Genomic DNA, 26,526 nt, shown 5'->3' on the forward strand with positions numbered 1-26,526 from the left:
GTTCAGCAATAGGAAGGAGCTGATTTCTCACATTTGCGTAAAGCATTTTCCTACCTAACTACCATCTGGTCCACATTAATTTCCTCTCATAGCCATAGCTTTCCATTACCAATGAGTTTTCCATGTATTTGCAGCATATGGTCCAGGAAATCTTTCGACGGAGAATGTGTCCCCTAGGCATATATTTCCCCTAGACTACCGTATTAAGAAATGTTCTCCCTCAACCATACTTACGGCATTACCATAAAATTGCCCCTTGAACACAGTTAAATTGAAAGTACTCAAAATGCATATCAATTCAGGTAAAAGAAATTCTTGCTACTTGGAGAAAAAGGTTTTGTTTTTTTCCTTCTCCCCCGTTTCTAACTCCCTATGAAGCGATTTCTAATTGCCTAGGCTGGGTGCTGAATTCACTGTTAGGCTGACCATATATCGCATAAGAGCAGTGTAGAATTCAAGAGAAGGAAACAGAGGTTCTGTTTCAGACTGTGATATAAGCAAAAAAAAAAGAAGGAAGAGAATGCAGAATTGCATTTCCAAGTCCGGCTTAATTTCGCTACTACTGTTTTCTGATCAGTATTAAGAGATGAGCTGTGAAACCTAGCAATGAAAACACAGACAGTCTAGATGCAAGCATTCTCGAGCCGTAAATGACCATGTTCCTAACAGCTGGATATAAACCAGACTATGTGCACCAAAGCCAATGTTTGAAGCTGTGTGGAGGCGAACACACTCTACATAGAAAGAGGTGTCTTAAATGTCACCCAAGTGCTGTGGTGGCATGTAAGAGTGTTGCTTCCACAGAAATCACTAGAGTTTAGGTGAGCCACTTGGCTTGTTTGTGCTTCCCCTTGGTCGTCTTTGCATCGGTTGTCTGTTATGTGCAGTCCTGGAATCTCCTGGGATCCACCTTATTATAATAACTGTCATAAAGAGGAATGCGGTACATCGGTCACTGTGATCTTTCTTTCTGGTCACCAGTATCATATTTATCACGTACGCTGGTGATCACAGCCCAAGGTTGGGACCACTTGTGAATCTGTCCTCCTTTCTACCAGAGGCACTGATTCCACATTCACAGTAATGCCTTGATGTCCTTTCAAACAGTGTTCAAGAGGTTGCTATAGCTAAGAGGCTTTAATGAGCCAAAGACTCTATTCGAGAATCACAGAGAAGTTAAATTTTATTTCTACCGGAGAGAACAGGTAGTGGGGCTTCCTTTAAATCACTGTGACAGTTTACATCAAAACACCTGGTGCGACCTGTATTTAACCTTGTGGGATGACGGCAGGAAAGCTTAGCAACGTGTTCACAGGAAGAATCCAGAGTTTCTGCCATAACTCCAAACCTGGCCATTCTTTTCCTGATGTCATCCTCTGGTAGGCTCCTCTGGATCTCAAAAAGCTACCCTTTCTAATCTGAGTCATGTCAGTCAGTGTGTGGCCTCAAGAACAGCCTCTCCCAAGTATGAGTCAAGAAACCAGGCAAGGGACTTTGCTGGACCAAGACACAGAAGGCATAGCCATGGCAACATGGGGCGCTTGAGGCTGCCGTTCCAGGGAAGCGGTAGTGGGAGCAGCTCCCTTCAGAGAGCCATCACTTCTGTTAGCAATGGGGAACCTGCAAGGTTGAGTTGAAGCTGAAAACCAGACACACCCTCCGTGAGAAAAGCTCGGTGGGAAGGGCTCAGTACTGCTGAGTTGTTTCTAACAGGCGAGAGGCTCATTCACTACCATCAACCTGCCCCATCAGTTCCAAATTGTGTCCCCCAGGGTGGCCACATCCTGCCTTTAGTGGTGTTACGGGAATACCAAAGAAGGACCCCGGTATTGCTTGAGCATGGGTGTCAGGACACTGCTGGGTACTTCCACCACGACGTCACTTTATCCTCTCCCCATTTTGTGCACAAGGAAAATCAATGCCCAGAGAGATTAAGTGAATCTCCCAGGCTCACCCAGCAAGCAGCAGAGACAGGATCTGGCCCCTCACCTTCTAACTGCAAGGGCAGGGAGTCTTCTGTGGAACCCCAACCCCCAAGCCTGTTATTTCTAGGGCAATCTCCTTTCAGTCCTACAGCCAGCTTGGGTGTCCCCCTCCGGGCCTCTGAGCAGAGATGGAATGCAGGGGTCTCCAGCGATGTGTTCCCTAACTGTATTTGTGATGAAAACAGGGCACTCCAGTTCCCTCTTGCCCAGCACCACCACGTCAGATGCCGCGGCTCAGGAGGGGTATGAGTCTAGGGCAGGAATGCCGGACTGGAAGGACCTGCTCCATTCACCTGACAGCACAGACTCTTTGGGGGCGGTGTCTTCCCGTAATCACCAAGACAAGAAGGGTAAGGCCTTGGAAATGCCTCTTCCTCTGGGGGGAGAGGGAGGGAAAAGTGAGGAGGACTGTGTAACTGCTTCCAGCTCGCAATGTTTAAGGAACCTCCAACACACTCTGATTGAAAGCTTCTCAAAAAAGACTGCAATCCAATCCTCTGTGCTCGGCTCGATCCTAAATCAGTCCCCGATCAAGGAGAAACCACACAAAACAAATAACACATCCTCTAAGCTCCCTCCATCCAAAAGAGGTGCGGCTTGGCCCAAAGCAGATCCCGCTCCACTCCTCTGAGCTCACCCTGTGACTCGGGGTCCTCTTTCCCCATTGCCTAACGGGATGGGAGGCAGTGCCGGCCTTGGCATGCGCGTAATCCAAGCAAAGGCCCGTTTACCGCGTGAATGGAGAAATAGCAGGGCAGAGTCTTTTCCGGCTGGTAGCATCCCTCACTCACGCGTGGTGCTGAATGTGAATAGAGCTGTGGTCCTGTGAGGTACTGTAACTGCCCTTTGAGGACAACAGCTAAAACAAAAATATGTTATTTAATCAAGCAGAATTGCTATGCATTTAAAACGGAAAGGAAGCTGCGCTCAATGAAAGGGACTCTACTGTGAACTGTCCTAAATTCTCCCCTGCTTTCTTTGCTCAACTAGAGACAGGAAATGTCCTCTCTTTTCTCGCCAGTGGCTGCTTCTGGTAACACATCCTACGTTAGTTGCAGCTGCAACCAAAGAGGCCTTTACTTGTCCAAAAAACAGGCTTGTAAATCAGAGGCTGAAAAGCCCAGTTATGTTGAGAGCTGTTTCCCCTCATTCAGAATTGTTCACTTCTATATGTTTTCAAGGGTTTCATCCAAGCGGGGGTTTGAGTCTCGAGGGCAGACCAGCCACCGTGACCCTTGGAGGCCGGTCTCTGTCACATCCCCCCCTCGGGGTTTTCCATGTACGGATTGCCATCTTTACTGTGAGAGGCTGTTTGCCAGGCAGACCCACATGCGAGATTCTCACCCCTTTTTGTGACCCACCTCCACGGCCGTATGGGCCAAGCCGCAGTGCGAAGGTGTAACCCTTGTGACTTGTTCCAGAGTGTGTCCCCTCGAAAATCAATTTTCTTATTCCTCTGGAACTTCTGAGTCACATTCCCTGCCCCCAATCTTAAAGAGTGGCTTCTGCCTCGGCAGTCTCCTGAAGCTGGAGGCATCCCTGCTCTTACCATTGCGAGAGCGCGCCAGGCGCATGGGTGATGCGACACCACTGTGACCGCAAGCCACAAGCCCTACCATGTGCCATTATTTGTTATGTGTGGCTCCAGACCGCAGATGTGTTGGTCTTGGCCGAGTTCTCAAGAAGAGACGGCTCCGTGAAATCACTTGGTGTTTGCCCACTGTGACTTTTCTGAAAAACCAAACAGCCGTTCCCGTAAAGCATTAAATATGTCAACCAGATCGCTAGCTGTTGGTTACAATCATTTTCTCTTCACTTCACGGAGACGGGTGGCATGAATCTTCTCCAGTTGTTAACTCCCCCAAGGGATGGAGGTTATCAAAGAGTCCAATTAACACTTTGACAGATCATTTTAAAATTCGGCATTGTTCGTTCTCTTGGGTCTTATTATGAATATTGACAAAGCTGGAAGCAGTCTACAAATTGTCAAACAATGGTGGCAGAGGTGATCGCATGGGTGTTTAACATGATCACTGTTCCTGTGCTATTCACTCCTTGCCTTGCCCTGTCAAATTCGAGTTTGGTTTTTGACAATTGATTATGTATTTGATGGGGCAATGACAATGGGTTGTGACGCAGAAAAATTTTTCCAAAAAAAAGTTGTAGCTTAATGTTCCTTTTGCCATGATTTTTATGATTTTAATTTCCATTTTGCTCTGAATTGTTTTTCTGTTTCATGTTCATGATTTATTTTCAACTTCCGTTCTGTTTTGCTGAGCACTGTGTGGTATGACTTGGTGATGGCGTTATTCCGTTGGAAAAGTCTTGTTTCTTTTCTGACCCATGATGACGTCCCTTAACTTAGCCCAATCTGATCTCCTCGCTTCTTTTCATTTCCTGATGTGGGTGCCTTAATGATGTCACATCCGTCTGCGCAGCATCTCCTGGGATGCGAGAGTTTCATGGGTTTTGCGAGGGCCTCTGGCGGGTGCTCTTTTCACTGGGTCGACTGTCTCATGGGAATGTGACATTTGTGTGCCCCAGCTTTAGGAGCTAAATATACTCTGGAATTGTTTCTAAAATATCACACATTTCCCCACTAAGCAGAAAATGTGTCCCGCTCACCAGCTTGCTGAGGAGGAGTCAAGTGCCCCATGCCTTTTTTCTTATTTTGGCTGCCGAATAAGAGGCCAGTGAGCTGAGGAGCCCACAGCTCTGCCCTGCAGATTTGCTGACCGCCACTGGGCTGGGCCCAACTCTCTGTCCCACGTCATCCTCCAAACGATCCTGCATTTCCAGAGTATGTTTGCTTGCCTTTTTCTTTCTTTTCCTTGCTGTGTCTTTCGTCTCGATTTAATCCTGTGCGTTCCTCACATTCTGTCAAAGCACCAATCCTCACCTTGCAATCTAACCCCCTTCTGCTACCATTGTTCTCAGCCTCCCCCTTTCCAAATAATAGACCCAAGCCCTCTGCCCTTCTGTGGAATGTTCCAAGGCTCTTTCCTTCTACACTGTGAGTAGCATTCTGATGCTGTATGTACATATACAGTCATACTAACAAAGCGTGAGAAGAGGCCTGTAAGGCTCGCAGAAGCATTATCACCGAAAATGAAGTAATTTTCTCTCTCAGTAACTGGCCTTGCCCTTCATTACCCTACTGGCCTTGTCTAATGTCTCTTGTCCTTGCTGCTTTTCTTTAAAATTGCCTGATATCTTTCAAGCCCTAGATTCATTAGTAAAAACACAGCCAACTGCTCTGTTTTATCTCTGGGTCGGTCCCTAGATGTCTGGAGCCTCTAGAGCCAGCCCTCTAATCACCAAGTTGATAAATTGGATGCAGCCTTGGCTACTTCTTTCTTGGTTTTGCCACATTTAAAAATATATATTATTTATTCATCCTATAACTATTGAGGTGGTAATGAGTAGTTACAAAGGGGCCCTAATTACATATGAATAAGAAAGAAAATCCACTTTATTTTTAGATCTGGCTTGTCTCCCCCCACCTCCCTTCCCCACAGCAGAAGAAATAAGAGCTTTCTTTCTTAGGTTAAGCAATACTGAAAATTAATAGCCACTCTTGTGCCTCTTGTTTCTGACCAAAAGTAATAATACCATAAAACCTGATTTCCAAGAAGACTGCAAGATATGTGAGGAAATTAGCCGTGTACTGATCTGCCGAGAGAGCTGGGCAGCATAAATATAAAATGTAAATGCTGACCACTGCTGTTAGGACACAATAAATCAGAGCAGAAGAAAATCCCCTACTTCAGACTTTACAGAGTTCTTGTGAGCTGTCAGAAAACAGATAAAATACTCAATATATACAAAGATGTTCCCATTTGATTGGAAATGCCAGCGCTATGGTAAGCTTATATATTTTGGGAAATCTTTAAAGTGAGATACTATCAATTACATTTAGTCAAGAGGATGTACTCATTGCCGACAAGAAAAAGATGTAGAAACAGAATTTAAATTAGAGAACAAATGAATAATTTAAACTAAAACATACAGTAAATGTTGCATATATTTTAATCAATGTACAAGCTATTTGTGTAAGCAATTTTTACTTTGGGAAATAATATGCAGTAAGATTCATAAGGTCTGTCAAGTATGGTGATGAGTATGTTGTCCATACTTCATAAACAATCCTGAACAATTCTCTAGATCACAGAGTTTATCATCGATTCCTCAGACACGGCATAGCCTACAGCAGCAGGGCCTACCAGTAGGACAGGTGGCTCCTTACAGGAGGGGATTTAGATGGCTCAGGACATCACAGCCTTTAAGAATCCTGAATCCTGTGCTGGAAGGTCATGCCCTTTTCAGTTCTCTTTCAGTCTTCTTGGTGATGTCAAAGGAAAAGTCTCGGTCTGGTGCTTTATGGTTAACAACTCCCTGAACTTGCTACTCTCCCACTTTGACAAGGATAAACAGGCTTTAGACTGGGGGCTTTGCTGTGCAGCTGGAGCTAGCTGGAAATTAAAGCGGTTTTGCTTTCGGTCATTTTTTTATGGTTACCTTCTATCTAGGAAAAGTGACACTTTTTCCCCCATTTACGATAATGACGAAGTTTCTACCCGAAATACATTTTAAAGGTAATTTAAATAGAATACTAAGTAAATGTGAAGGGAGGAAGTACAGGGGGATAAAATTACCAAGCAATATGGTAGGTAAGACTCATTGGTATCACTAAAACTGTAGTATTGGTAGTTGAATGACTGAAGTTTGGGAAACTCTGGCCTCGAGCAATTACAGGAGTCCAGTAAGGATTCAACTACTACCAAAACATGGCTTCTGGCATTTGGAAGAATAAGATTTACAACTGCCATGCTTCTGTGGGCCAGGCTCTGCGTGTTGCAATGATATGATCTAGTGCTCTTGTGATCTCTCTTCCAGCTACTGAGCTCTGTGACTGGGGATGAGAAGTTTGGTCAAGTAGGAGCTGAGAGTGAAATGGTCTTAGACTGAAAGGAAATTACTCATTCTAGTCTTGTTAAGCATCTGGTGAGATTCTTCTCCAGACCAGCTGTGAGCAGCCAAAGATACCTGTAGCTAGTGATTCCCCAACTTGTGGTGGAGGGAAAGTGGACCTTCGGCATTTCTGCTGTCTGTCTCCTGTTCCGTTATCGGTGCGGACTCGTGATACACTGTGTTCCCTGACCTGGCAGTAACCTACGCTTGATCCCTTTCTCCCTTTGTTCCCATTCAAACTCTACCTATTCTGAGTCTCAAACCCTCATAGCCAGGCTTCCCTCATTAACAAGCTAAGAAATCCCATCTTGGGTGAGCAGTGTAGATCACCGAGCCTGGCCCCGATGGCTCTAGCATTTTAACAGCCTCTGAATGCTTAAAATCTAACGGATTGGGGATTTTAAAGTGCCCCGATTCTCTCAATGGGAAGAGTCAAGTCTCATGTAGGTGATCTTACATACAGAGAAAATTATTAGTGATGACCATAGTAAAGGAAGAAAAACAAGCTCCTCTTCTTCTCTTGACTCCTACACTTGGGCCAGATTTTCTCTGCCATTTCCTCAGTAACATTACCATAACAAAAATGTTTTCTGAGGCGTCTCAAGCAAAATTTATTACTGGCTCCACAGCACAGTATGGGATGCCAATAAGGAGTTAGAGGCTACACTAGAGATAGACATGGTTCCTATCCAAGAAATAGCAAACCACCAGACAGACGGAACACACATATTTGAGAAAGTGCAGCCTTTCCGACCATCACTGCCTGCAGGAACAAGGCAAAAATGTACACAGCAGACTCTAGAAAAGGGTATTGGACAACTCAAGACAGCTTAGCTGATGTCAAGGACACAGCCCTTGGAAGACGGTTTCTCAGACCCTTTTCTTTAGCTCTTCCCTTCAGCACCAATGTTGCGGCCATCACATGCCACTGGACAGGGAGGAGGAGGGGGGAGAGAGCGAGGTATGTTTGGTGCAGAATTCATACTTTAATAAGGTTTTGTGGAAATGTTTTTTTTTTTTTTTTAAAGATTTTATTTATTTATTCGACAGAGATAGAGACAGCCAGTGAGAGAGGGAACACAAGCAGGGGGAGTGGGAGAGGAAGAAGCAGGCTCACAGTGGAAGAGCCTGATGTGGGGCTCGATCCTGTAACGCCGGGATCACACCCTGAGCCGAAGGCAGACGCTTAACCGCTGTGCCACCCAGGCGCCCCTAAACTGGGGCTTTTTTTGAACAGCCTTAACTTTGTTTCAAAAGGACGAAACCCTTGATAATATGCATAGCTTTTATTAGTAAAACCTATAGTATCACAGCCATTTTTAAATGTGATAGTAGGACAGTCTTGGAGAATTCAGAGAAAAGGGCTCGGTCTGGTGGGGAAGACTGCCCATGGGCGGGGCAAGAGGCTCCACCTTCCACCCCACAGTCCACACCTGACTGGAGCACGTGGGCATGGGCATGCGCAGAGCCTCGGCCCACTAAAGAGACAGGGAATGACTGCTATTGTTCCAAGAACCATCCTGAATTAAAGTTCACTTACTTCTGTTCTGAGGGTTAGAGGAAAGCTATCCTTTAAGTGCACAAAATGTGAAGTTGCTACTGCTGCTGCTAATGAAAAATAAGGTACAATTCTTGAAATTTAGTCCATTAGTATTTTAACTTGTAAATTATGCTATACTGGCCCCATAAAGGTTTAATATCATCTTTGTTACTCTCTGTTATTTTAATCTCCAAAGTGTAGACGGGTCCAACGAATATTTGTGGGAATCATTAGATGCACATTATTTAGGGGTAGCAGAGTAAGGTTCCTAGATTAAATATAGAATTCCTAGTTAAATTTGATTTTTACATAAGCCATGAATACTTTATAGTGTAAGTATGTCCCACAGATTGCATGAGACATATTTATACTAAGATATTATTCCACTTGAAACTTAACCAGATATTCCGCATACTTGCTACCTGGCAATCCTACTGGAAGAGACTGTTGATAATTCATTCAGTGAGTACATAAAATCTAATCTCCAGATTACATCTATCCTTTAACTCTTAGAAAACTCTAGAATAACCCGTATATGAGGAATTAAAGTAAAAACTTCATTCTGTGAAAAAATATATCAGAGAATTATCACCAAAAGTTATACATGCATTTGAAATGTGATAGAGTGATTTAAAAGATTATCACTGAATGCAGACTTTCAAATGCCACCTTTTAAAAATTTATTTTAGAGAGAGCGAGCACAGGAGTGGGAAGAGCAGAGGGAAAGGGACAAGCAGACTGTCTGCTGAGCGCGGAGCCCAAGGAGGCTTGATCTCACAGCCCTGAGATCAGACCTGAGCCGAAACCAAGAGTCAGAGGCTTAACCGACTGAGCCACCCCGGCACCCCTCAAATCCTACTTTTAAGTGAGAAAGGCTCAGAAATCAAACTGTTCCTAAAACACGGGCATGGTTAAAACTATTGGTTCTTTTTAATTTTATTTAACATCACGTTTTTATCAATTGTTATGTTAACGTAGTATTTTTTTTTCTTCTTTAATTATACAGCTGTCCTTTTTTTTCCCTTTCCCATTTCCATGGCTTTGAAGGAGATTAACTGGAATACAGAAAGCACTAGAAAATATGTTTAATAATGGTGACAATAACCTCAGCTCAAAGAAAGGCAAAACGGCATCCTCACTTTCAACAAACACAGCCAAAAGGTGCTATCTATAAACTGAGTATTACAGTGGATACTGATCTGAATTCCATATAAGTCCTCAAGTCAAGGAAATCAAGTTCACAGGGGGTACATACAGTTCACCCTAGTGCCTCCTGGCTAGCCACCGCGGCAGAGTGAAATCTGAGAGTAAGAGAAGTAGAGGAAAGAGGGTCCAGTGGAGCTCTGAGACAGGAGGAAGGGAGACAACAGCTCAGATCCAAGCTGGGATCTGAGGGAAAGGCCTTGCAAAGTACTGAAGGGTAAAAGGGGAAGAAGGCCATTCCAAGCTAAATAAGTCACATGACATGACCGAGACATGAAGCTAGGAAAGTACTGAGTGTAAGACACAGTGTGAGGTGACTAAAGTGATGGAATATTTGGAGGGCCACAACAGGACCTGAGATTGAAATGGTAGTCTGGAGCCTTCCAAGTTATGCTAAGGGCTTTGGGCTGTAGCTGTGGGCAGTGGGGGACAGCAAAGTGGATGGGTGGGAAAAGGGGATGAAAGGAGCGTAGGAGGAAGCGAAAGACGGAGATCAAGAGGATGACAGACATGTAATAAATGGATCATTTAATAATATTAGGTTATTAGTTACATATATAAAGTTTGGGAAATGGAACTTTACATCTGTTTTGGATCTAAAGTGTCTGTTTCTACACCTCCCTGGCATTTCCCTGGTAGATGTTCCTTGCCAAGCTACGAGCTCTAGCCTAGGTACAGCTCCAAGCCAGCTGAACTCCAAATTTGGGCTTCTCTGTCTCTCTAGTTAAAACACTGGGCTGCGTGGCACAGAGTTTCATCCAGATCAGACTCGGAAATCGGGGGAGCCTGAGAAAGAAACGAATATCATCCAGGGTGCCACCACTGATTTTTACGAGATTAGTGTTTCCCTGTCACCTACCAGAAGAGGAATCTATCTGAACCGCCAGGAAAGCGGTCTTGCAGGCAGGGCGGGTGCCGGGCTTTCCGACAGATGATGCAAGCGCGGGCTCAGGGAGGAGGGCGCGAACTGAGCGGCCCATGTGGCAGGCTGTGATTGTTCTTTCGGCCATGAGGGCAGAGAGGTAGATTTGATCTAATTAATTTTGTATCCTCCTGACAACTTGTTGAATTTATCGAAGGTCTTGATGAGATTATTGTGGAAAGGGTAGATGAAAAAAAAAAAGGTAAATGTCAGCCACGTAGGAAGCTGTTTCATTTCTCTGCCTGCCTGCATTGGCACACCAATAGTTAAAGTTTCTTTTCGAGAGATACCAACTAAAACCCTTTTCTTCACCTAACATCCGTTTTCTAAAAAAAAAAAAAAAGAAAGAAAGAAAGAAAACATGAAGGGATGAAATTATGATTATGGAGACTTCAGTTTTTTCTTCTAAAATCAGCACCTTAAACCTTAGGGTATTTTAAAAAGCCAGTCATGTTCTAGAGGAGCCTCTTACCTTTCATCTGTAGCCACTTTTTCAAGCCACACCACCCTTGACATGAATTCATTTCACACACCCCCCGCCCTTTCCCCCCAGTCTTTTTTTTCCATTCTCTCCTATCTTCTGCACAAAAACACACACAATGACAAAGTTTTCTGACAGCTTAATGGAACTTTCAAGGACTACAGGGACCAGGTTAGGCATGATCTTATTAACTGAACATCTGGAGTAGTTAAAAATTTGCTCTTTAATTGGTTCGACGGCACCGTGTTCCTCTAAAATTTGTTTTGTCCTAACAATAAAATTGCAAAGAGTCGATTTGTATTTTGGATCATGCATAATAATGGAAAAATAATATTAGCTGTATCTCAAAGCTTTCTTTCTGATAGCCTCATTTCCTGGAGTTTAAAAAAAAAAAAAGCTTGTTACAAGGTTCACTTTGCAAACCCTACTGTTCCATAGACAAAGTAGCCTAATAAGGGCCAAAGAGTGGGAACTGGGAAATTTCCTGAGGACGGCTTCTCTTTTCTTGACATTATACGTGAGCACGGCCTCGAAAGCTGCAAGTGTTGCTCAGAATACACAGTTCACGTCCTTACCCTAGAGAGGACGGAGAAGCTATATTCACGTGCCAATGCCAGGGAGATACAGGCCGCGCGGGTAATAAAGTCCCTCGAATCGTATGGGCCACGCTGCAGGCCGGAAGAGACCCACACGAACTCCATCACCTGTAAATCTCCCAGCACCTTCAATCACAGGCCCTGAAGTAAACTAGTGAGAAGTAGACGGCTACACTCAAATATAGCGAGACAGGATATAGACAGGATCTTAATCGGTGTCGGAAAGCTAATTACGGGCAGGGTGAAGGTTTGCCATCTTTAATTAATATTTCTTAAGCTCTCGTAAGCCTACAGCCTGAGAACTATCTTCGGAAAGAGATTCATTTTTTAATGGGATAATAGGAATTTCCCACTCCAATTACTTTTAAATTTCCTAACTTTAAAAGGATGCCTTCTTTTTAACTATGTTTCTGCAATTACATGTCTTCACTGAAGGCAGAGGCAGTCACGAACTGTACAGAAATAATGCAAGTTCAGCCCGGTCACACACTGACAGTGCTTTATTAGGAGGGAAAGGAGTGTCAAGAAATTTACAGGGCAGCAAACTGCATTATGCCTAACCTTTCAGACATATTAAAGCGTGTCGTTTCCAGTCCTACAGCCTCTTGTTATTCGTAAATAATAGATAACACTGGACACAATCATCTGACATTTGTTAAGGCAATAAATATAGCCTAAGTGCTGATGGGTCTTGCACTGCAGGATTTAAAAGCACACAGCAGAAATGTAACTTAAAATGTCTTATATAATTCTGTGGATCTGCAGATTCAGTTCAACTCAGCAGGTCTGCAAGCACTAAGCTGTGTGCACTGCTCTGCTGGGCTCGGCATCTTTATGATCCTCAAGCAGGACCTGGATTTGGGGAACGAGCTCCGGCCCTTCCTTCAATTCAGAAAAATGAAAGCAGCTTTCGGAGTTTCTTACTCTCCTGTCGGATCGTGCAGGAGGAGGAGGACAGATGCCCAGACCCACTATCGAATGCGGCCCGATGGCTGTGCCCTGTTTGAGTGGAGTCGCTTGCAAGGTTATGGGACACGATGGGCGGGCCTCTCAAGGAGGCTGCTCTAGTCAGAGGCGCTGCCTCTTCGGTCCCTGGGACTCCGTCCAGACCGGGCTGACCCAACCTAGGCCGTATCTGGGCTCTGCATTACCAACCACGCCCCAGTGGCCCCTGTGACAGAGATGGGGAGCATCAGACGGGCCCCTCCGTGTCTTCATGCTGGGGCAAAGAAAGAAACCACAGGCATTTTTCCAACAGCTTTTGGCTCTGGCAAATTGGGCCGATTCTGTGACAGCAGGGCCACTGTGCTGCAGGCCGTATGTCAAGCTTCTGTCAGGTACCAAGGGAAAGTCTTAGGGATTTGTTTGCCTTTCCAGTAAGATCACATTCATTTGGTATTCTTTGTCAGAAAACCGTAACTGCAGCAAAGAACTGTCATACCCGAGTCCCACTAAAGATGCAGACTGAGCACCAAGAAGACTGTGTTCATGTACTTACATTAGAAAGCATTTTGAGGGGCGCCTGGGTGGCACAGCGGTTAAGCGTCTGCCTTCGGCTCAGGGCGTGATCCCGGCGTTATGGGATCGAGCCCCACATCAGGCTCTTCCGCTGTGAGCCTGCTTCTTCCTCTCCCACTCCCCCTGCTTGTGTTCCCTCTCTCGCTGGCTGTCTCTATCTCTGTCAAATAAATAAAATCTTTAAAAAAAAAAAAAAAAAGAAAGCATTTTGAAGGTCTGGCTATACGCTGCCTTGGTGGCATCTGAGACTGGACTTTTAAAGCTAACCATTTGTTTTCTGCCCTATCATTCATGTCATGTAGGGCAGGGTTTCTCAACTTTTAGTGAAAATAAGAATCATCTGGAGGGCTTGTTAAAACACAAATTTATGAACTCCAACTCCAGAGACTGATTCAGAAAGTCTGGGTAGGACCCAAGGATTTGTATTTCTAACAAGTTCCAGGTGACACTGATGCTGAGCAGCAACGATTTTTTTTTTATTTTTTTTAAGATTTTATTTATTTATTTATTTATTGAGAGAGCGCGTGCGCACACATGTGAGAGCGAGCACAAGTAGGGGAAGTGGGAGAAGCAAACTCCCCGCTGAGCAGAGAGCCCGACAGGCTCAACCCCAGGACCGAGACCAGGGCCTGAGCCGAAGGCAGACGCTTCACTGAAGGAGCTACCCAGGTACCCCAAGTGGCAATGATTTAAGACCTTCTGCGAGTTGCTGTGGGTTATCTTACTTAAGGTCATTCTCTAATATTTTATGTTTAAATCTTTACTTTCCTACTCTTGGCTGACACAGTCAAACCCTACCAAAGTGTCGCCTTACAAGAGTCTGTCTTGGACCCTGTACAAGGCAGGTAACTTGTCAGAAATTCCAGAAATACTTCTATTACATTATTTTTTTTAAGACTTTATTCATTTATTCATGAGAGACAGAGGGAAAGAGACAGACAGAGGCAGAATGAGAAGCAGGCTCCTAGTGGAGCAGGGAGCCCGATGCGGGACTCAATCCCAGGACCCTGGGATCACGACCTTAGCCGGAGGCAGACGCTTAACCGACTGAGCCACCCAGGTGCCCCTTCTACTACATTATTAATTGGGCGTTAACAAACGTCCTGCACGATGCCAGGTGCTTTACATGCATTCATTTGATCTATTAAATCCTTCCAACACTTGTCTCATAGTCAATAGTACTGATGCTCAGAGACTGAGCGACTTGCCCAAGGTCACAAAGCTAGGTAGTTATAAAGCCAAGACTCAAATCCAGGTCTTTATGACCTCTAGGTTTATGTTCTTACCCAGTAACACCCAGCCTCGTCTATAATCCAGATCCCAAGAACTACTTTTCCAGCAAGTTGGCAGCTTTAGTATTCAAACAGACCTGTGTCCTCATATTTATCTTTGCTTTGTAGAGAAAAAAAATCAAAGCACTGCAAATGATTCAAAGAATCCCCTGAATTTCACAATATTAGTGAAAGTTTAGTGGGCGATCCACTTCATTTTGTAGCTTTGATGCCTTGTGAGAGAGCAAAGCAAGACGATGGGACTACAAAGTTGAAGAACAGAAATGCTTTGTCTGGTTTCAGAAGTTGCTTAGATGCTGGATTTCCAGTCTTATTAGAAAGAAAACCTCAAAAAGAAGGAAAGTAAACCACATAAATTCTGCTAAAACTTTGCCCATTGAAATAATCATTACCTTTACAAAGACAGTGACAGTTCTAACACATGCAACCACAGACCAACATTTCAGGGCATGGCTTTTAAAAATTATCATGATGCCCCATCTAGACCTCAATCCATGCTATGGTGTAGCCCTCCACGGGCAGTGCCAAGCGTGAAACCTCAGAGATCTGGCACACGGGGAAATTAAGCTATTTCTCTTCTAAAAAATGTGAAATAGAAGGAATTTCATGCTCGTTCTCCCTTCTCAGCCTGTGATGGCATCCCAACAATAGTAAAAAAAAAAAAAAAAAGTATCCATTTCAAAGGTGACAGAACTGGATGTGGATTCATCCACAGACAACCACAGTAGGCCCTAGTTCAATACATGAGCTTTAAAATAACTTCTGAACTGAGGATATTCCACAGCAGGGAAGCTGCCTCTACTTTGGTCATTAACTTGATACATCTTGAGGACCATGGCTCTCCCAGCACCTAATCTTCAGCCTGACGGGGGCGGGGGGAATAAAAGGAAAAGGAAAGTTTGAGTTATAAACTCTGAGCCCACTTCCATGGCTGCTGGCGCTTCAGTTTATTCTTAAACCATCTGGTTCGCGTTATGCCCTAAGACAAGAAGGGGGCTCCTTCCTGCCGAGATAACCACAGAGAGTTCCCCGAGCATTTTCAGGATTGCCGTCTCCACTGGGTGGGGCGTGGCTTTGAGGATCAATTGTCTCCAGTTAGGGTTTTTTTTCCCCTATTTGTTTTCTTCTCTCCTTAATAGGGATTACAGCCGGCCCTCTGTGGTTAGCAGCCATGATGCCTGACCCGTGATTAGTTCATTCATTCATACTGCCTTGCAGGACTGGGAGCCTGGCATTTTGTTGCAATAAGATTTTCAAACAAGAAAAATTGGGTTGTTAGATTCCATTCACCCAAGTTGTTATGAGGATTTCAAGGAAATTGCAGGCTTGTCTTACTATAAAGGAAAATCAAGAGTTTATTTTTAGGGGATCCTACTCCAGGGCTTTTCTTGGTGTTCTGCCATCTTTGTTAGCTCTCAGACCCAACACGAAACCCGCTCTGGCTCGGCCGTGAAGGAAATGTCCATCCTCCTCTTTGCCTCTGCATGTTTCCCTAAAGGACACAGAGAGGCTTTGTTGTCTTTGTGGTCACCGGGTCCGCTCTACACAGATGCCTATTAATCACTTCACTATGGAGACAGACACATTCATCATATCACAGCAGCTCCGAAACAGGCAGTCCAGGGAGCAGGGGTGAGAGGGGAAAGTGCGCACTTAACCATTTCGAGGTCCTGGCTGCCGGGGGCTCCTGTACTTAGCAAGGTCACCGGGCAGGCGTGGGGAGGGCTCTTCCTTGGCAGGGCGTTTCACAGGTGCAGTTGGTTTTCGGTGTTTGCATCTGTCTCGTCTCATGCTTTGATAGGACAGCCGTCTCCCAGCTATTTCGGTAGGATGCAGGGGATAAGTAGAGGTGAAAAAAAAGTTTTCGTTGTAAAAACAGTGAAAGTAAATGTAGGTGGACTAGCTCTGCTTCTGACGCAAAGGCACTGACTCTCTGAAGCCAGCTGTTTTTCAATGATGGATTCAACATCAAGTAGAATAAGCTGAAAGTCCGCTTTCTCAGGAAAGACAACCCTGAAAACTGCGGGTAAATCCACCAAGAAGTTTCCTTCCAAAATGGACATGGCTTCTAAGTATCTTTTTCGGTCACTGAGGCTTTCCACAGCCTGCTTCTAAATGGCGTTTAGCTCTTGCTCTTACTTTTCTTCTCTAAGAACCCATGCAGTGTTCCACTACTGACGCAGCAGATATTTCCTGAGCCCCTGTGTGCCTGGGAATTTCAGGGAAAATCTCCCTCCTAAAACAAGCTAGGTGAGAAAAACAAACATTAAGTGACTTAAGAGTGATGATTTTAGGATAGAGAAGTACAGATCTCCGGGGCACTTGAAGAAGAGCTAACCTGGTCGGAAGAAGTTGGAAAAGGCTTCCTCCTTGAAGCTGAGGCCTAAAGGAGAGGGTCAGAAGAATGGCGGGTGAGCAGGGATAGTCCAGGCACAAGGACCAGCCTGTGTGAATGCCCAGAAGCAAGGGAGAGTACAGCCAAGTGGCTGGTGCCTACAGCACGAGAGACTAGATGGGGGTCAGACCATTCACCATTATGAACACAGCTCTCACTTTCCTTCCTCCACACACTGGGTTCTCACTGGTCTCTTCAGCGGACAGCCTACGCATCTCATGATGCTGCCCCACTCGGGATGTATTCATGCGTGAGTGGGGCCTTCTCTCCTAGTGGATGGCAGGGTTTGTGCCCCCTTCCCCTTGTCTCTCCGACACCCAGCACGGCGCTTTGGTCCATGCTCAGGAAATGTTTGCTGAAGGCCCCCACAAAGACAGGAGCTGAAACCTTGTTATGCCGCGACAATGAGGGTGAAAGCACCAAGAACATCACAATCCAACCCCGAGTTAGGAGAAGATCTTTCCTGAGGCATGCTGTCCCAGAGCCTGGTGCTGGGCTTCCCAAGGCGGACCAGACAACTGTAGACAATCCTAGGGCAGGGATACCAGAAACCATTCACTCTTTTCTAAAAGGATAAAGAATTTGATGTTTGAAATTTCAAAATGCCTTCACATGATCATCATAGGAAAATTCACAATTGTGTTGGACTTCCTCTTACTTGACAGTGTATAACTGGTCTTATGTTAATCACATTTTGTAGGGCCTGGGGGGAGGGGTTGTTCATAATCTTTTCATTGCTTCAGCCTCTAAACAGCTTCCAACTGTCCCTCTGAGACCTCCCTCTCGCATCCCTCCAGCATCTGAAAACTCTCACCTCAGGGGGAAAAAAAAAAAAGTGAAGATTCTATTCTTTCTCAGTTCTGCCAATTTAAGGCATGATTTCAGAGAAATCTCTAAGCCGTTGTGTGCCTTGCTTCCTGCAATAGGAAGGTGGAAAGAATAACCATTTAGCGCCTCCTGACTGGTGAGGAATAGCTGGTGGCTAATGAATCAATGCAAAGGATGTTTCAGATACTGTTTTCACTATAATGCCCCATTTTCAGTTGGCGAGAGCAGAAGGCCCAGAGGTTGGTAGAGGAAGGCATTTCAATGCCGCAGGACAGAGAAGCCAACTCTTATTGGTCTCCTGGGGGGGGGCCACCTAGAGAGGGAGTATGCCACCCTACAAAAGCCCCTCCACTTCCCCAGGGTTTCCGTGCACCATCCGAAGCAATGATGTTCCACCAGCTCCCTTGGCAGTTTATTTCGAATTATTCAATTATTCAATTTCACCAGAGCAGCCAGTTGTTACAAATAACCCATCAACCCTCATCATCTCTTTTGGAATTATCCCCAAATGAATTTTTCATTTTTGAAATAGTTTCTCTTATTATTATTTTGGACATAAATTGAGCACCTTTATAGATTTCTTTCATCTAATGGATGTTAGTAGGATTACATTCTGTTCTATAGATGGAGATATAATTTGTTTCTACAACTTCAGAAGGTTATGGTCACTGCAAAAATGTCCCACCAAGTTTAAAGGGCCATTTAAAAGTGTCTGTACAATGTATTGCAAAACCACTTATCTGATAATCATTTATTAAGTGCCCAGCTAAGGAGCCCTTGTGACAGTGAGGGTTATAAATGCATATAAAATATGGTCCCCACCCTCAAGGAGCTGAATGCAGGGTTATCACTCCACTAGGAGTCTAACTATAATCACTGTGTTTTGCTCAACATTTCCTGCTTTTGTTGTTTTCCTTATCTCAAAATGCGGGACCTAGAGGCAGTCCTGAGACAGAGGTACGTGTTCCCTTACGTTGCCTCAACATATCCCTTTGGCAACATTTGGACAGCACAAGGTTTGGCGCTGGGAAGAACAGGTCTGTCCCCCTCCCTCAGGAGACCCATACCAACTGGAACCAAACGGAATGACTGTGACTGTTACTCTTAAGCCCTCGGTGAGCTACTAGCCCACCATGTCTCCTTTGTGGCTTCTTTTGACCTATAGATTTGTCCAGCAAACTACATTTAAATTCTTTCTTATTCGTTACTTTTAAGATTCTTGCAAGAACCCGGTAAGGCATTAAGTGTATTAACCCCCCCTTGCAAATGAAAAAAACCGAGGCCCAGAGATGGGCCAAAAGTTCATCCAACAGCAAGTGGAAGCCTAAGACCCCAGGCCTTTGGAGATCTCTAGTGTTGCTTGTACCATCAACCCCCGCCCCCCCCACCCCGCCTGACAAGACCACTGTGTTCAATCCTTCACAGTGACCAATGTCACAAAGTTGATTTAATCGTTTCCATGAATGCCCCTTTGCCCTTCTCATGATATAAGCAGAAAGCTTTAAGTTTGGAAGGCATTTTCCAAAAATGACTTATAACTTATCTTCCTGACTTGTGCTTTCAACTTTATCTCTGAATCTGTTTCTAACTCTGTACATGGGATTTCTGAATTTGCACAAGCAGATGAGGGAAGGCCACCTGCTTCGGGGTAGATATCTCAAAACTGAAGAGATGCAGGCTTTAAGGGCACTATTTACATAACAAAATGAGATGGGGTGAGGGGAAGCTCTTTGAGATACCATTTTTCTCAAAGGGCACACCCTACTTGATTTGTTAACAGCCAAAAACCTGAATTCAAATGTCATCCCCTAAAAAAGTTTTACCCAGTGAAAGAGCAAATGGTTTCCATGAAATTAAGATAGTCAAGGACCTTCAGACATGAAAGAAGAGCTATAAGTAAAAAAGCCATGAATAAACTTGAAATTTTTGCAGTTTCCCCAGTTAAACAATGAACGAAACAAATGGACTACTTGAGCCTTTTTCTTTCCCCATTCCTCTTAAACTAAGAGGTCAATTTAGATTATAAAATACCAAGTCAGTTGTACATAACTACCCATTATTATAAGGTGCATTTATTGGGAAGACACAGCTCCTGTGAATATGATTGCTAGGAGAGGATCCATGAAATGCCCACCGCCATGAAAAATCTACCTAGTACCCCCCGACACCCAGTCGGTGAGGTCTACCCTGTGGTTAGATTCCACCGAGCTCGCCCAGTCAATGAGGGAAATTAAGCTCGTTTTATTCACAGGTGTACATTTCTGTGCCATTGCACGAGGTGGTTAAAAATGATCTTCAATAGAACCCCAAACACAATGAAAACTCAAAGAAAATCAGTTGCTATTTTAGCATTACAACAAGGAAATGCAAATTTAAGGAAGAAATTTTCATTAGCACAGTTCCTTGGTGACTAGGTATTAAAACATATTTGAATGCAAGACACCTCACGGTTTGGGGAGCTCCACGTTATAAAAGGTGTGATTTACAGCCGAATTTCCTTTTTTTTTTTTTTTTTTTTTTTGGCTTCTCCATTTCTACCCCTTAAAAGTTCATGAAGATAAACCTGGAAATATCTGAGAAGTGTCACATGTGGAAATTATTCAGGGTCTTGCCATCTTACACACTCTTTCCCGGGGTGAATCTCCTGCCCTGCCCTTCATTACCGAGGGCATTTGTTTAATCACAGAATCTTTGTTTCTCAAGAGATATTTGCTGCTTCTATTTATTCCCCCTGAAGTCACAATCCTTTGTCACAGGACAATCATTTCCACAGCAACCAACTGTGATGTCACAACTGAGGGGAGGAGGAATGTTTAGAAGAAAAGAGAAAGAGAATGTTCTCTTCCACCGGCAAAGGTTTCTGAGTTTTAAAACCACTGCTTCCCTAATCAAAATATTTTAGCAGAAAGACCCCATGACAAAGCTGCATTTCTGCAAGGTCTCAGCTGTGACATTTCAGCACAAGTTGAAGGGCTGCATGCTGTGGGCTTAGGAAGGGGTAGAGGTTTTTATTTCATTTCATTCTAATTCTGTGCCAGTGATATCTGCCAGTAAAATACATTAAACATATTCCAGAAAGAGTTGATTTAGCAGATGAAAAATGTGTCTCCTGAGACCAGAGAAGGTACATTTTCTGTCTTACTATCATTTCCATAATAGGAACAATGTTTACATTTCCTCAGCCCATGCAATGCCTCTAACGTATTCATGTTCTTTCACTCTCCAGAGGCAGGAATTGAGGTATTTGAGATTTTATTTTTTAGCTACCGCATCAAGCACTTAAGATCTGACAATTGTGATGTGTATTCTCACTTGGTATTAAAAAATAAAAGCCTCAGTGTTTGCATTTGATTAGTCTCTCAGCTTGGTGGCTGATTAAGCAGGAACAGGGAAGGCAACTTTCTTCAGAAACACAGCATCTCGGTTAATGTACTGTAAGATTATTGACGGGTGTAGTCACATAATTTTTATTAAATTGAAGGGATTAGCTCTGCTGAAGAATCTCACCGTGACAGCAAACTCTAGCCATAATAATGAGACCTGACACTTCTCAAACCCACTCCAGGGCCCCAAATGGTCTTTTTTTCTAAATATTCTTTCAGTTCAAGTAAGGGAAGAGCTTCGTTCAAATATTCAGCATATTTACCTGAAATTGAGTGTGCATGAGTTGTGGGTTTTTTTTTTTTTTTTTTGGAAGGATGATACAAAATCAGCATAAACATTTGTAATGTGAGCTTTAGCTATTTTCTTTCACCATAAATGATACACCAGATCCTTCCTCCAGTTGCCTGAAATGCAAACATAGCTTTTCTCCAGATAGAGGCCATGGTGCCCACAAAGAAGTCATCAGAGAAGACCCTGGAACCCTGGAGCGCTGTGCCATTTGTTCATTTAATGGGCATAAAATTGTTGCCTCCCCCCCCCCAGACTCCAAGTATCTCTGTTACCCCAATTTTCTGAGGGGAAGACTGAGAAATGATGAAGGGGAGGGGGAGGAGGGAGAAATCCTGGAAATGAAAACTCATACTGCAAAGACCGAAGTAAGCAGAAAGAGCATATACTTGAGAGAGGGGAACAAGCACTTTTTCAGAACACAAAGAAGGCAACAAATGAAATCTGTTGACATATTTCGCGGGGGAGGGGGGCGGCTTGGAGAGGATTAATTAGTTAATGTTTGGCAAGCTGCGCCCCAAGACAAGTTACGCAGGGGTGCTATTGTCACTTATTACTGTTATTAATTAACGGGGTGAACGCCAAACAAAAATAAGCCCCACGGTGTGTTTTCTTTTCTTAACACCGTATGCGATGTCTATTGCAGGAGTGATTCGGGAAAGTTACCTCAAAGGCCATGACCAGCTCGTCCCTGTCACCCTCTTGGCCATAGCGGTCATTCTGGCTTTTGTCATGGGGGCCGTCTTCTCCGGCATCATCGTCTATTGCGTCTGCGACCACAGGCGCAAAGACATGTCCGCGGTGCAGCGCAAAGAGAAGGAGCTCACCCACTCGCGCCGGGGCTCCATGAGCAGCGTCACCAAGCTCAGCGGCCTCTTTGGGGACACCCAGTCCAAAGACCCGAAGCCGGAGGCCATCCTCACGCCACTCATGCACAATGGCAAGCTCGCCACACCCGGCAACACGGCCAAGATGCTCATCAAGGCTGATCAGCACCACTTAGACCTGGCGGCCTTGCCCACCCCGGAGTCCACCCCGACGCTGCAGCAGAAGCGGAAGCCCAGCCGCGGCAGCCGCGAGTGGGAGAGGAACCAGAACCTCATCAATGCCTGCACCAAGGACATGCCCCCCATGGGCTCCCCAGTGATCCCCACGGACCTGCCCCTGCGGGCCTCCCCCAGCCACATCCCCAGCGTGGTGGTCCTGCCCATCACGCAGCAGGGCTACCAGCACGAGTACGTGGACCAGCCCAAAATGAGCGAGGTGGCCCAGATGGCGCTGGAGGACCAGGCGGCCACCCTGGAGTATAAGACCATCAAGGAGCATCTCAGCAGCAAGAGTCCCAACCACGGGGTGAACCTGGTGGAGAACCTGGACAGCCTGCCCCCCAAAGTCCCCCAGCGGGAGGCCTCCCTGGGCCCTCCCGGAGCCTCTCTGTCACAGAACGGCCTAAGCAAGCGGCTGGAAATGCACCACTCCTCCTCCTACGGCCTTGACTATAAGAGGAGCTACCCCACGAACTCGCTCACGAGAAGCCACCAGGCCACCACTCTCAAAAGAAACAATACTAACTGCTCCAATTCCTCCCACCTGTCCAGAAACCAGAGCTTTGGCCGGGGAGACAACCCGCCCCCAGCCCCGCAGAGGGTGGACTCGATCCAGGTGCACGGCGCGCAGCCCTCCGGCCAGGCCGTGACTGTTTCGCGGCAGCCCAGCCTCAACGCCTACAACTCGCTGACGAGGTCGGGGCTGAAGCGCACGCCCTCGCTAAAGCCGGACGTACCCCCCAAACCCTCCTTTGCCCCCCTTTCCACATCCATGAAGCCCAATGACGCGTGTACATAATCCCAGGGGGAGGGGTCAGGTGTCGAACCAGCAGGAAAGGCCAGGCGCGCCCAGCTCGGCGAGGCCCTCCACTGCCTGAGTACCCACCAGACCAAGATGGCCACGGCGGAGCGGAGGACGCTGGGTCCCCCCCTCGGGGGCGCAGGGGGGACTCTGGAAAATGGGGCCACGTGGTTTGGTGAAGGTTTGCGACGCGGGACTCACCTCCATTCTCTGACTTCACTCTCCCCTCACACCGTGCAACAGGTCGGACTCACGAGAGACTTAAATTATCATCACAAACATGAGCCAAAAGCACATACCCACCCACCCACCTTCACACGCATGCGCGCGCGGCTGCGCACGCGCGCCCACTCACACCCACACCCACACAGGCAGGTGAACAATGACTGCAACGTTTTGCCGTGACCGCACGGGGCGCTGCCAGACAAGGCGGGCGTTCCACCTGCAAACCACAAATACATTTTTAAAAATCATGAAAATTAAAAAGACGAAAAAATAAAGAATTCATTGATAATTCTAACTCAGAACTTTAACAATGGCAGAAGTTTACTATGCGCAGATACTGTGAAATGCCCACCAGTGTTACAGCTTTCTGTTATTAGCAGATTAATGCCATGTTGGGCAACGATGTCATAGATTTCTGCTCTTCTCTTTTAATGAAATAACGTGACCGTTAACGCAAGTAACTCTTTATTTATTGTTCACCCTTTTTTTCCTTAAGGAAAGGACTCTTCCACATACCATCCTATGAACAGCTCTTCAGAAAGCCCCTTGAAAGTTAAACTATTTAACGTGAAATCCATTAACTGGAATAATTGAGTTTATTTTTACAATAAATTCACTGAGTGAATAAGCTGGAGCTGGAATTCTGAGCTTTGTGTTTGGACTGTCTGATCTCTAGCTAAAGGAAAACGTTGAGAGGGGAATATTTATTTAAATCAACCAGCTAATTTGCTGGTCAGGTCTCTGGCCTATAACATGCAAAAAATTAATTAGTTTAAAAGTCCTTCCAGATCCTAACTTCTAAAGCAACCGGGAGAGGAACTTTCTAGAATGACACATCCCGCATCCCACTGCTGCCAACATGGCTTTGTCAGTGGTTCCTACTTTCTGTGAAGGCACCAGCTTGTGATACCCATCTCATTTCACCTTGCATGTGAGACAGCAAAGAAAATCCACTCAAGGCGTGAACTAATTAATATGCTGGCTGCTACCTTGCATAAATTAATGGTTTGCTCACACGGGTTTTTCGTGGGGTTACATCTGTGAATAGCCTCTTTTCCACATGTAAATTTGTGCCTTACACCCTGAGTTGTGTACACTTGTAAACTGTCGTTATGATAAACTTTCCCCTGCCTTTTGAAATAAATGCAGATATTTATTTGACCCTCCCTCCCCCCCACCTCCCACTCCAGCCCTCTGGAAGATTAGCATCTAGCAGATGGAAGAAGAATGCTGTGGTGGTGATGGTTATAAGCCTGCCCCCTGGGAGAGCTAGGCGGCAGCACACCCTCCAATTCACACTTGCTTCTAGTCGTGCCAACTCCAACCACCCTTTGGCCATGCTACCAAGCATGGACACCAGTGTTGTGGGTGGCAATACCCTTTCTCCCTCCAGAGCTCCCTGCTTCCCTGGTATTCTCAGATCATTTCAACATGGTGATATTCTCATTGGCCAGCAGAGAAGGGACTAACCTCCCAGCCCTCATTTCCGCAGGTCCACTGGCTGGAGAACACGCTGTGTGCAGTTGCCAGGCACCTGGGAGGTGCCTCCAAGCCATGGGCTCAGCACGCACGTGCAGGGCACACAAAGAAATGACGTGGAAGTAGATGCAGGCAGGCTGGTTCCTGCTGTGATGGACGAGTAACTCCAAGTACAAAGCCAACCACAAAGGATGCTGCAAAAACACTGACTGGGGCAGAAGATTTTTTTATTTTTTAACACATTTCTTCATCCATTTGTTGTTATTGTTTGTACGGGGGCGGGGCGGGGTGTGTATTCTCCCCCCCTTGGTTCTCATTAGCTCAAGCACACAGAGGGGACTATTGTTTACTCTATCATGAACAAAAGAACTGTCAACATACTGTAAACAGTGAGCATTGTTTGGGGTTGTTGTGTTTTTAAACAGTTAAACAGTATATTTGGTGGCCTCTTTGTCTCTTTTTATTTCCAGTTTGATCTTCTGGGTTTGGTCTTGTCTTAAAAAAAAAAACTTTCAAAGAAAGACTATTGGGGACAGTTTTGAGTTGACTGGTGAAAAAGTATCTCTGCGATCAAGAGTGAGACCTAGGTGTGTCTCGAGGACTCGCACATTAGCTTCGTGTTCTTGCAAACATCTCTTGCATTTTTGCTGTCGTTCGGGGTAGGTTTCTGTTGTTTTGTGTTGCTATGTTTTTATTCTGTTTTGTTAGCGGAATCAATGTTCACATCGTGTGAACTCTGTGCCCTGGAACGGCGAAGTCTTTTCTAGAAACTGAGATCATTGTTTTTTCCCTTCTCCCCGAAGCTTGACCCCTGAGAGTATTGACCAGGCAGCACCCACTCTCGTGTCCCCACGAGTGGGCATCATTGCCTCAGCTGTGTTACGTAAACCTGTGTCAAAACTTCATCCCGCATCCCCAACTTCGGACAACTCATCACTTGCGGTGTTCTCCCTAAAATGCCCATATGTATTGAGCTGGTTTGTAGCATTTACGTATTTTTTTCCCTTTTCTTTTTTTTTTTTTCCCCCACTGCGTGTGGGGGGAGGGTCCATAAACCTGAGTGTGCCTTTGCTTTCCACCCTTGCTAGACACTGGTAGATGCAACAAACTCAGATTTATATTTGTTGTAAAGTTGTAAAAATATTGTGATGTCACCAACTTTCCTTCCATCTCCACATCCCCTAACATCTGATTCATGACTTAATGTATGTTGTAAAACAGAAAAAAAAGAAAAGAAAAAAAAGGGAAAAAAAGACAAAAAAAAAAGCAAGGAAAAGGCTCTTTATTACTTAAAAGTAATAAAACAAGACTGTTCTACATTATTGTTTGTGTCCTGAATGCTTTTATTTATCTCTTACTTTCTCTCTTTTGAACCCCACCCTTTTGGGGCTGGATTCTACTCTTTCCCCATCTCTATCTGGTTTCCAGAGCATAAATAACAATGTCGTTAGACCCGCTTGTTTGCAGTACTCACACCCTGCCCACCCCCTACCCCTCACCCCCCCACCCAAATTACGGATGCGTTTTCTCTGCCTGCGCCCAGCCTGGAGCGAGGTTATAGCAGAAGCCAC

General features: G+C 45.2%; 1 protein-coding gene across 1 annotated transcript in view; it reads left to right on the forward strand.

Moving 5' to 3' along the window:
- SEMA6A (semaphorin 6A) overlaps positions 1 to 24,110 on the forward strand; it is a 125,550-nt gene extending 101,440 nt beyond the window's left edge. Inside the window, exons 18-19 of the mRNA XM_040622557.1 lie at positions 2,171 to 2,335; positions 22,050 to 24,110. Of these exons, the coding sequence (XP_040478491.1) occupies positions 2,171 to 2,335; positions 22,050 to 23,248 (1,364 nt within the window). The 3' untranslated portion in view covers positions 23,249 to 24,110. The remainder of the gene's footprint in view (positions 1 to 2,170; positions 2,336 to 22,049) is intronic.
- Positions 24,111 to 26,526: the final 2,416 nt, after the last annotated feature.

The sequence above is a fragment of the Ursus maritimus genome, unplaced genomic scaffold, assembly GCF_017311325.1.
Source record: "Ursus maritimus isolate PB19 unplaced genomic scaffold, ASM1731132v1 scaffold_5, whole genome shotgun sequence".
NCBI classification, from domain to species: domain Eukaryota; kingdom Metazoa; phylum Chordata; class Mammalia; order Carnivora; family Ursidae; genus Ursus; species Ursus maritimus.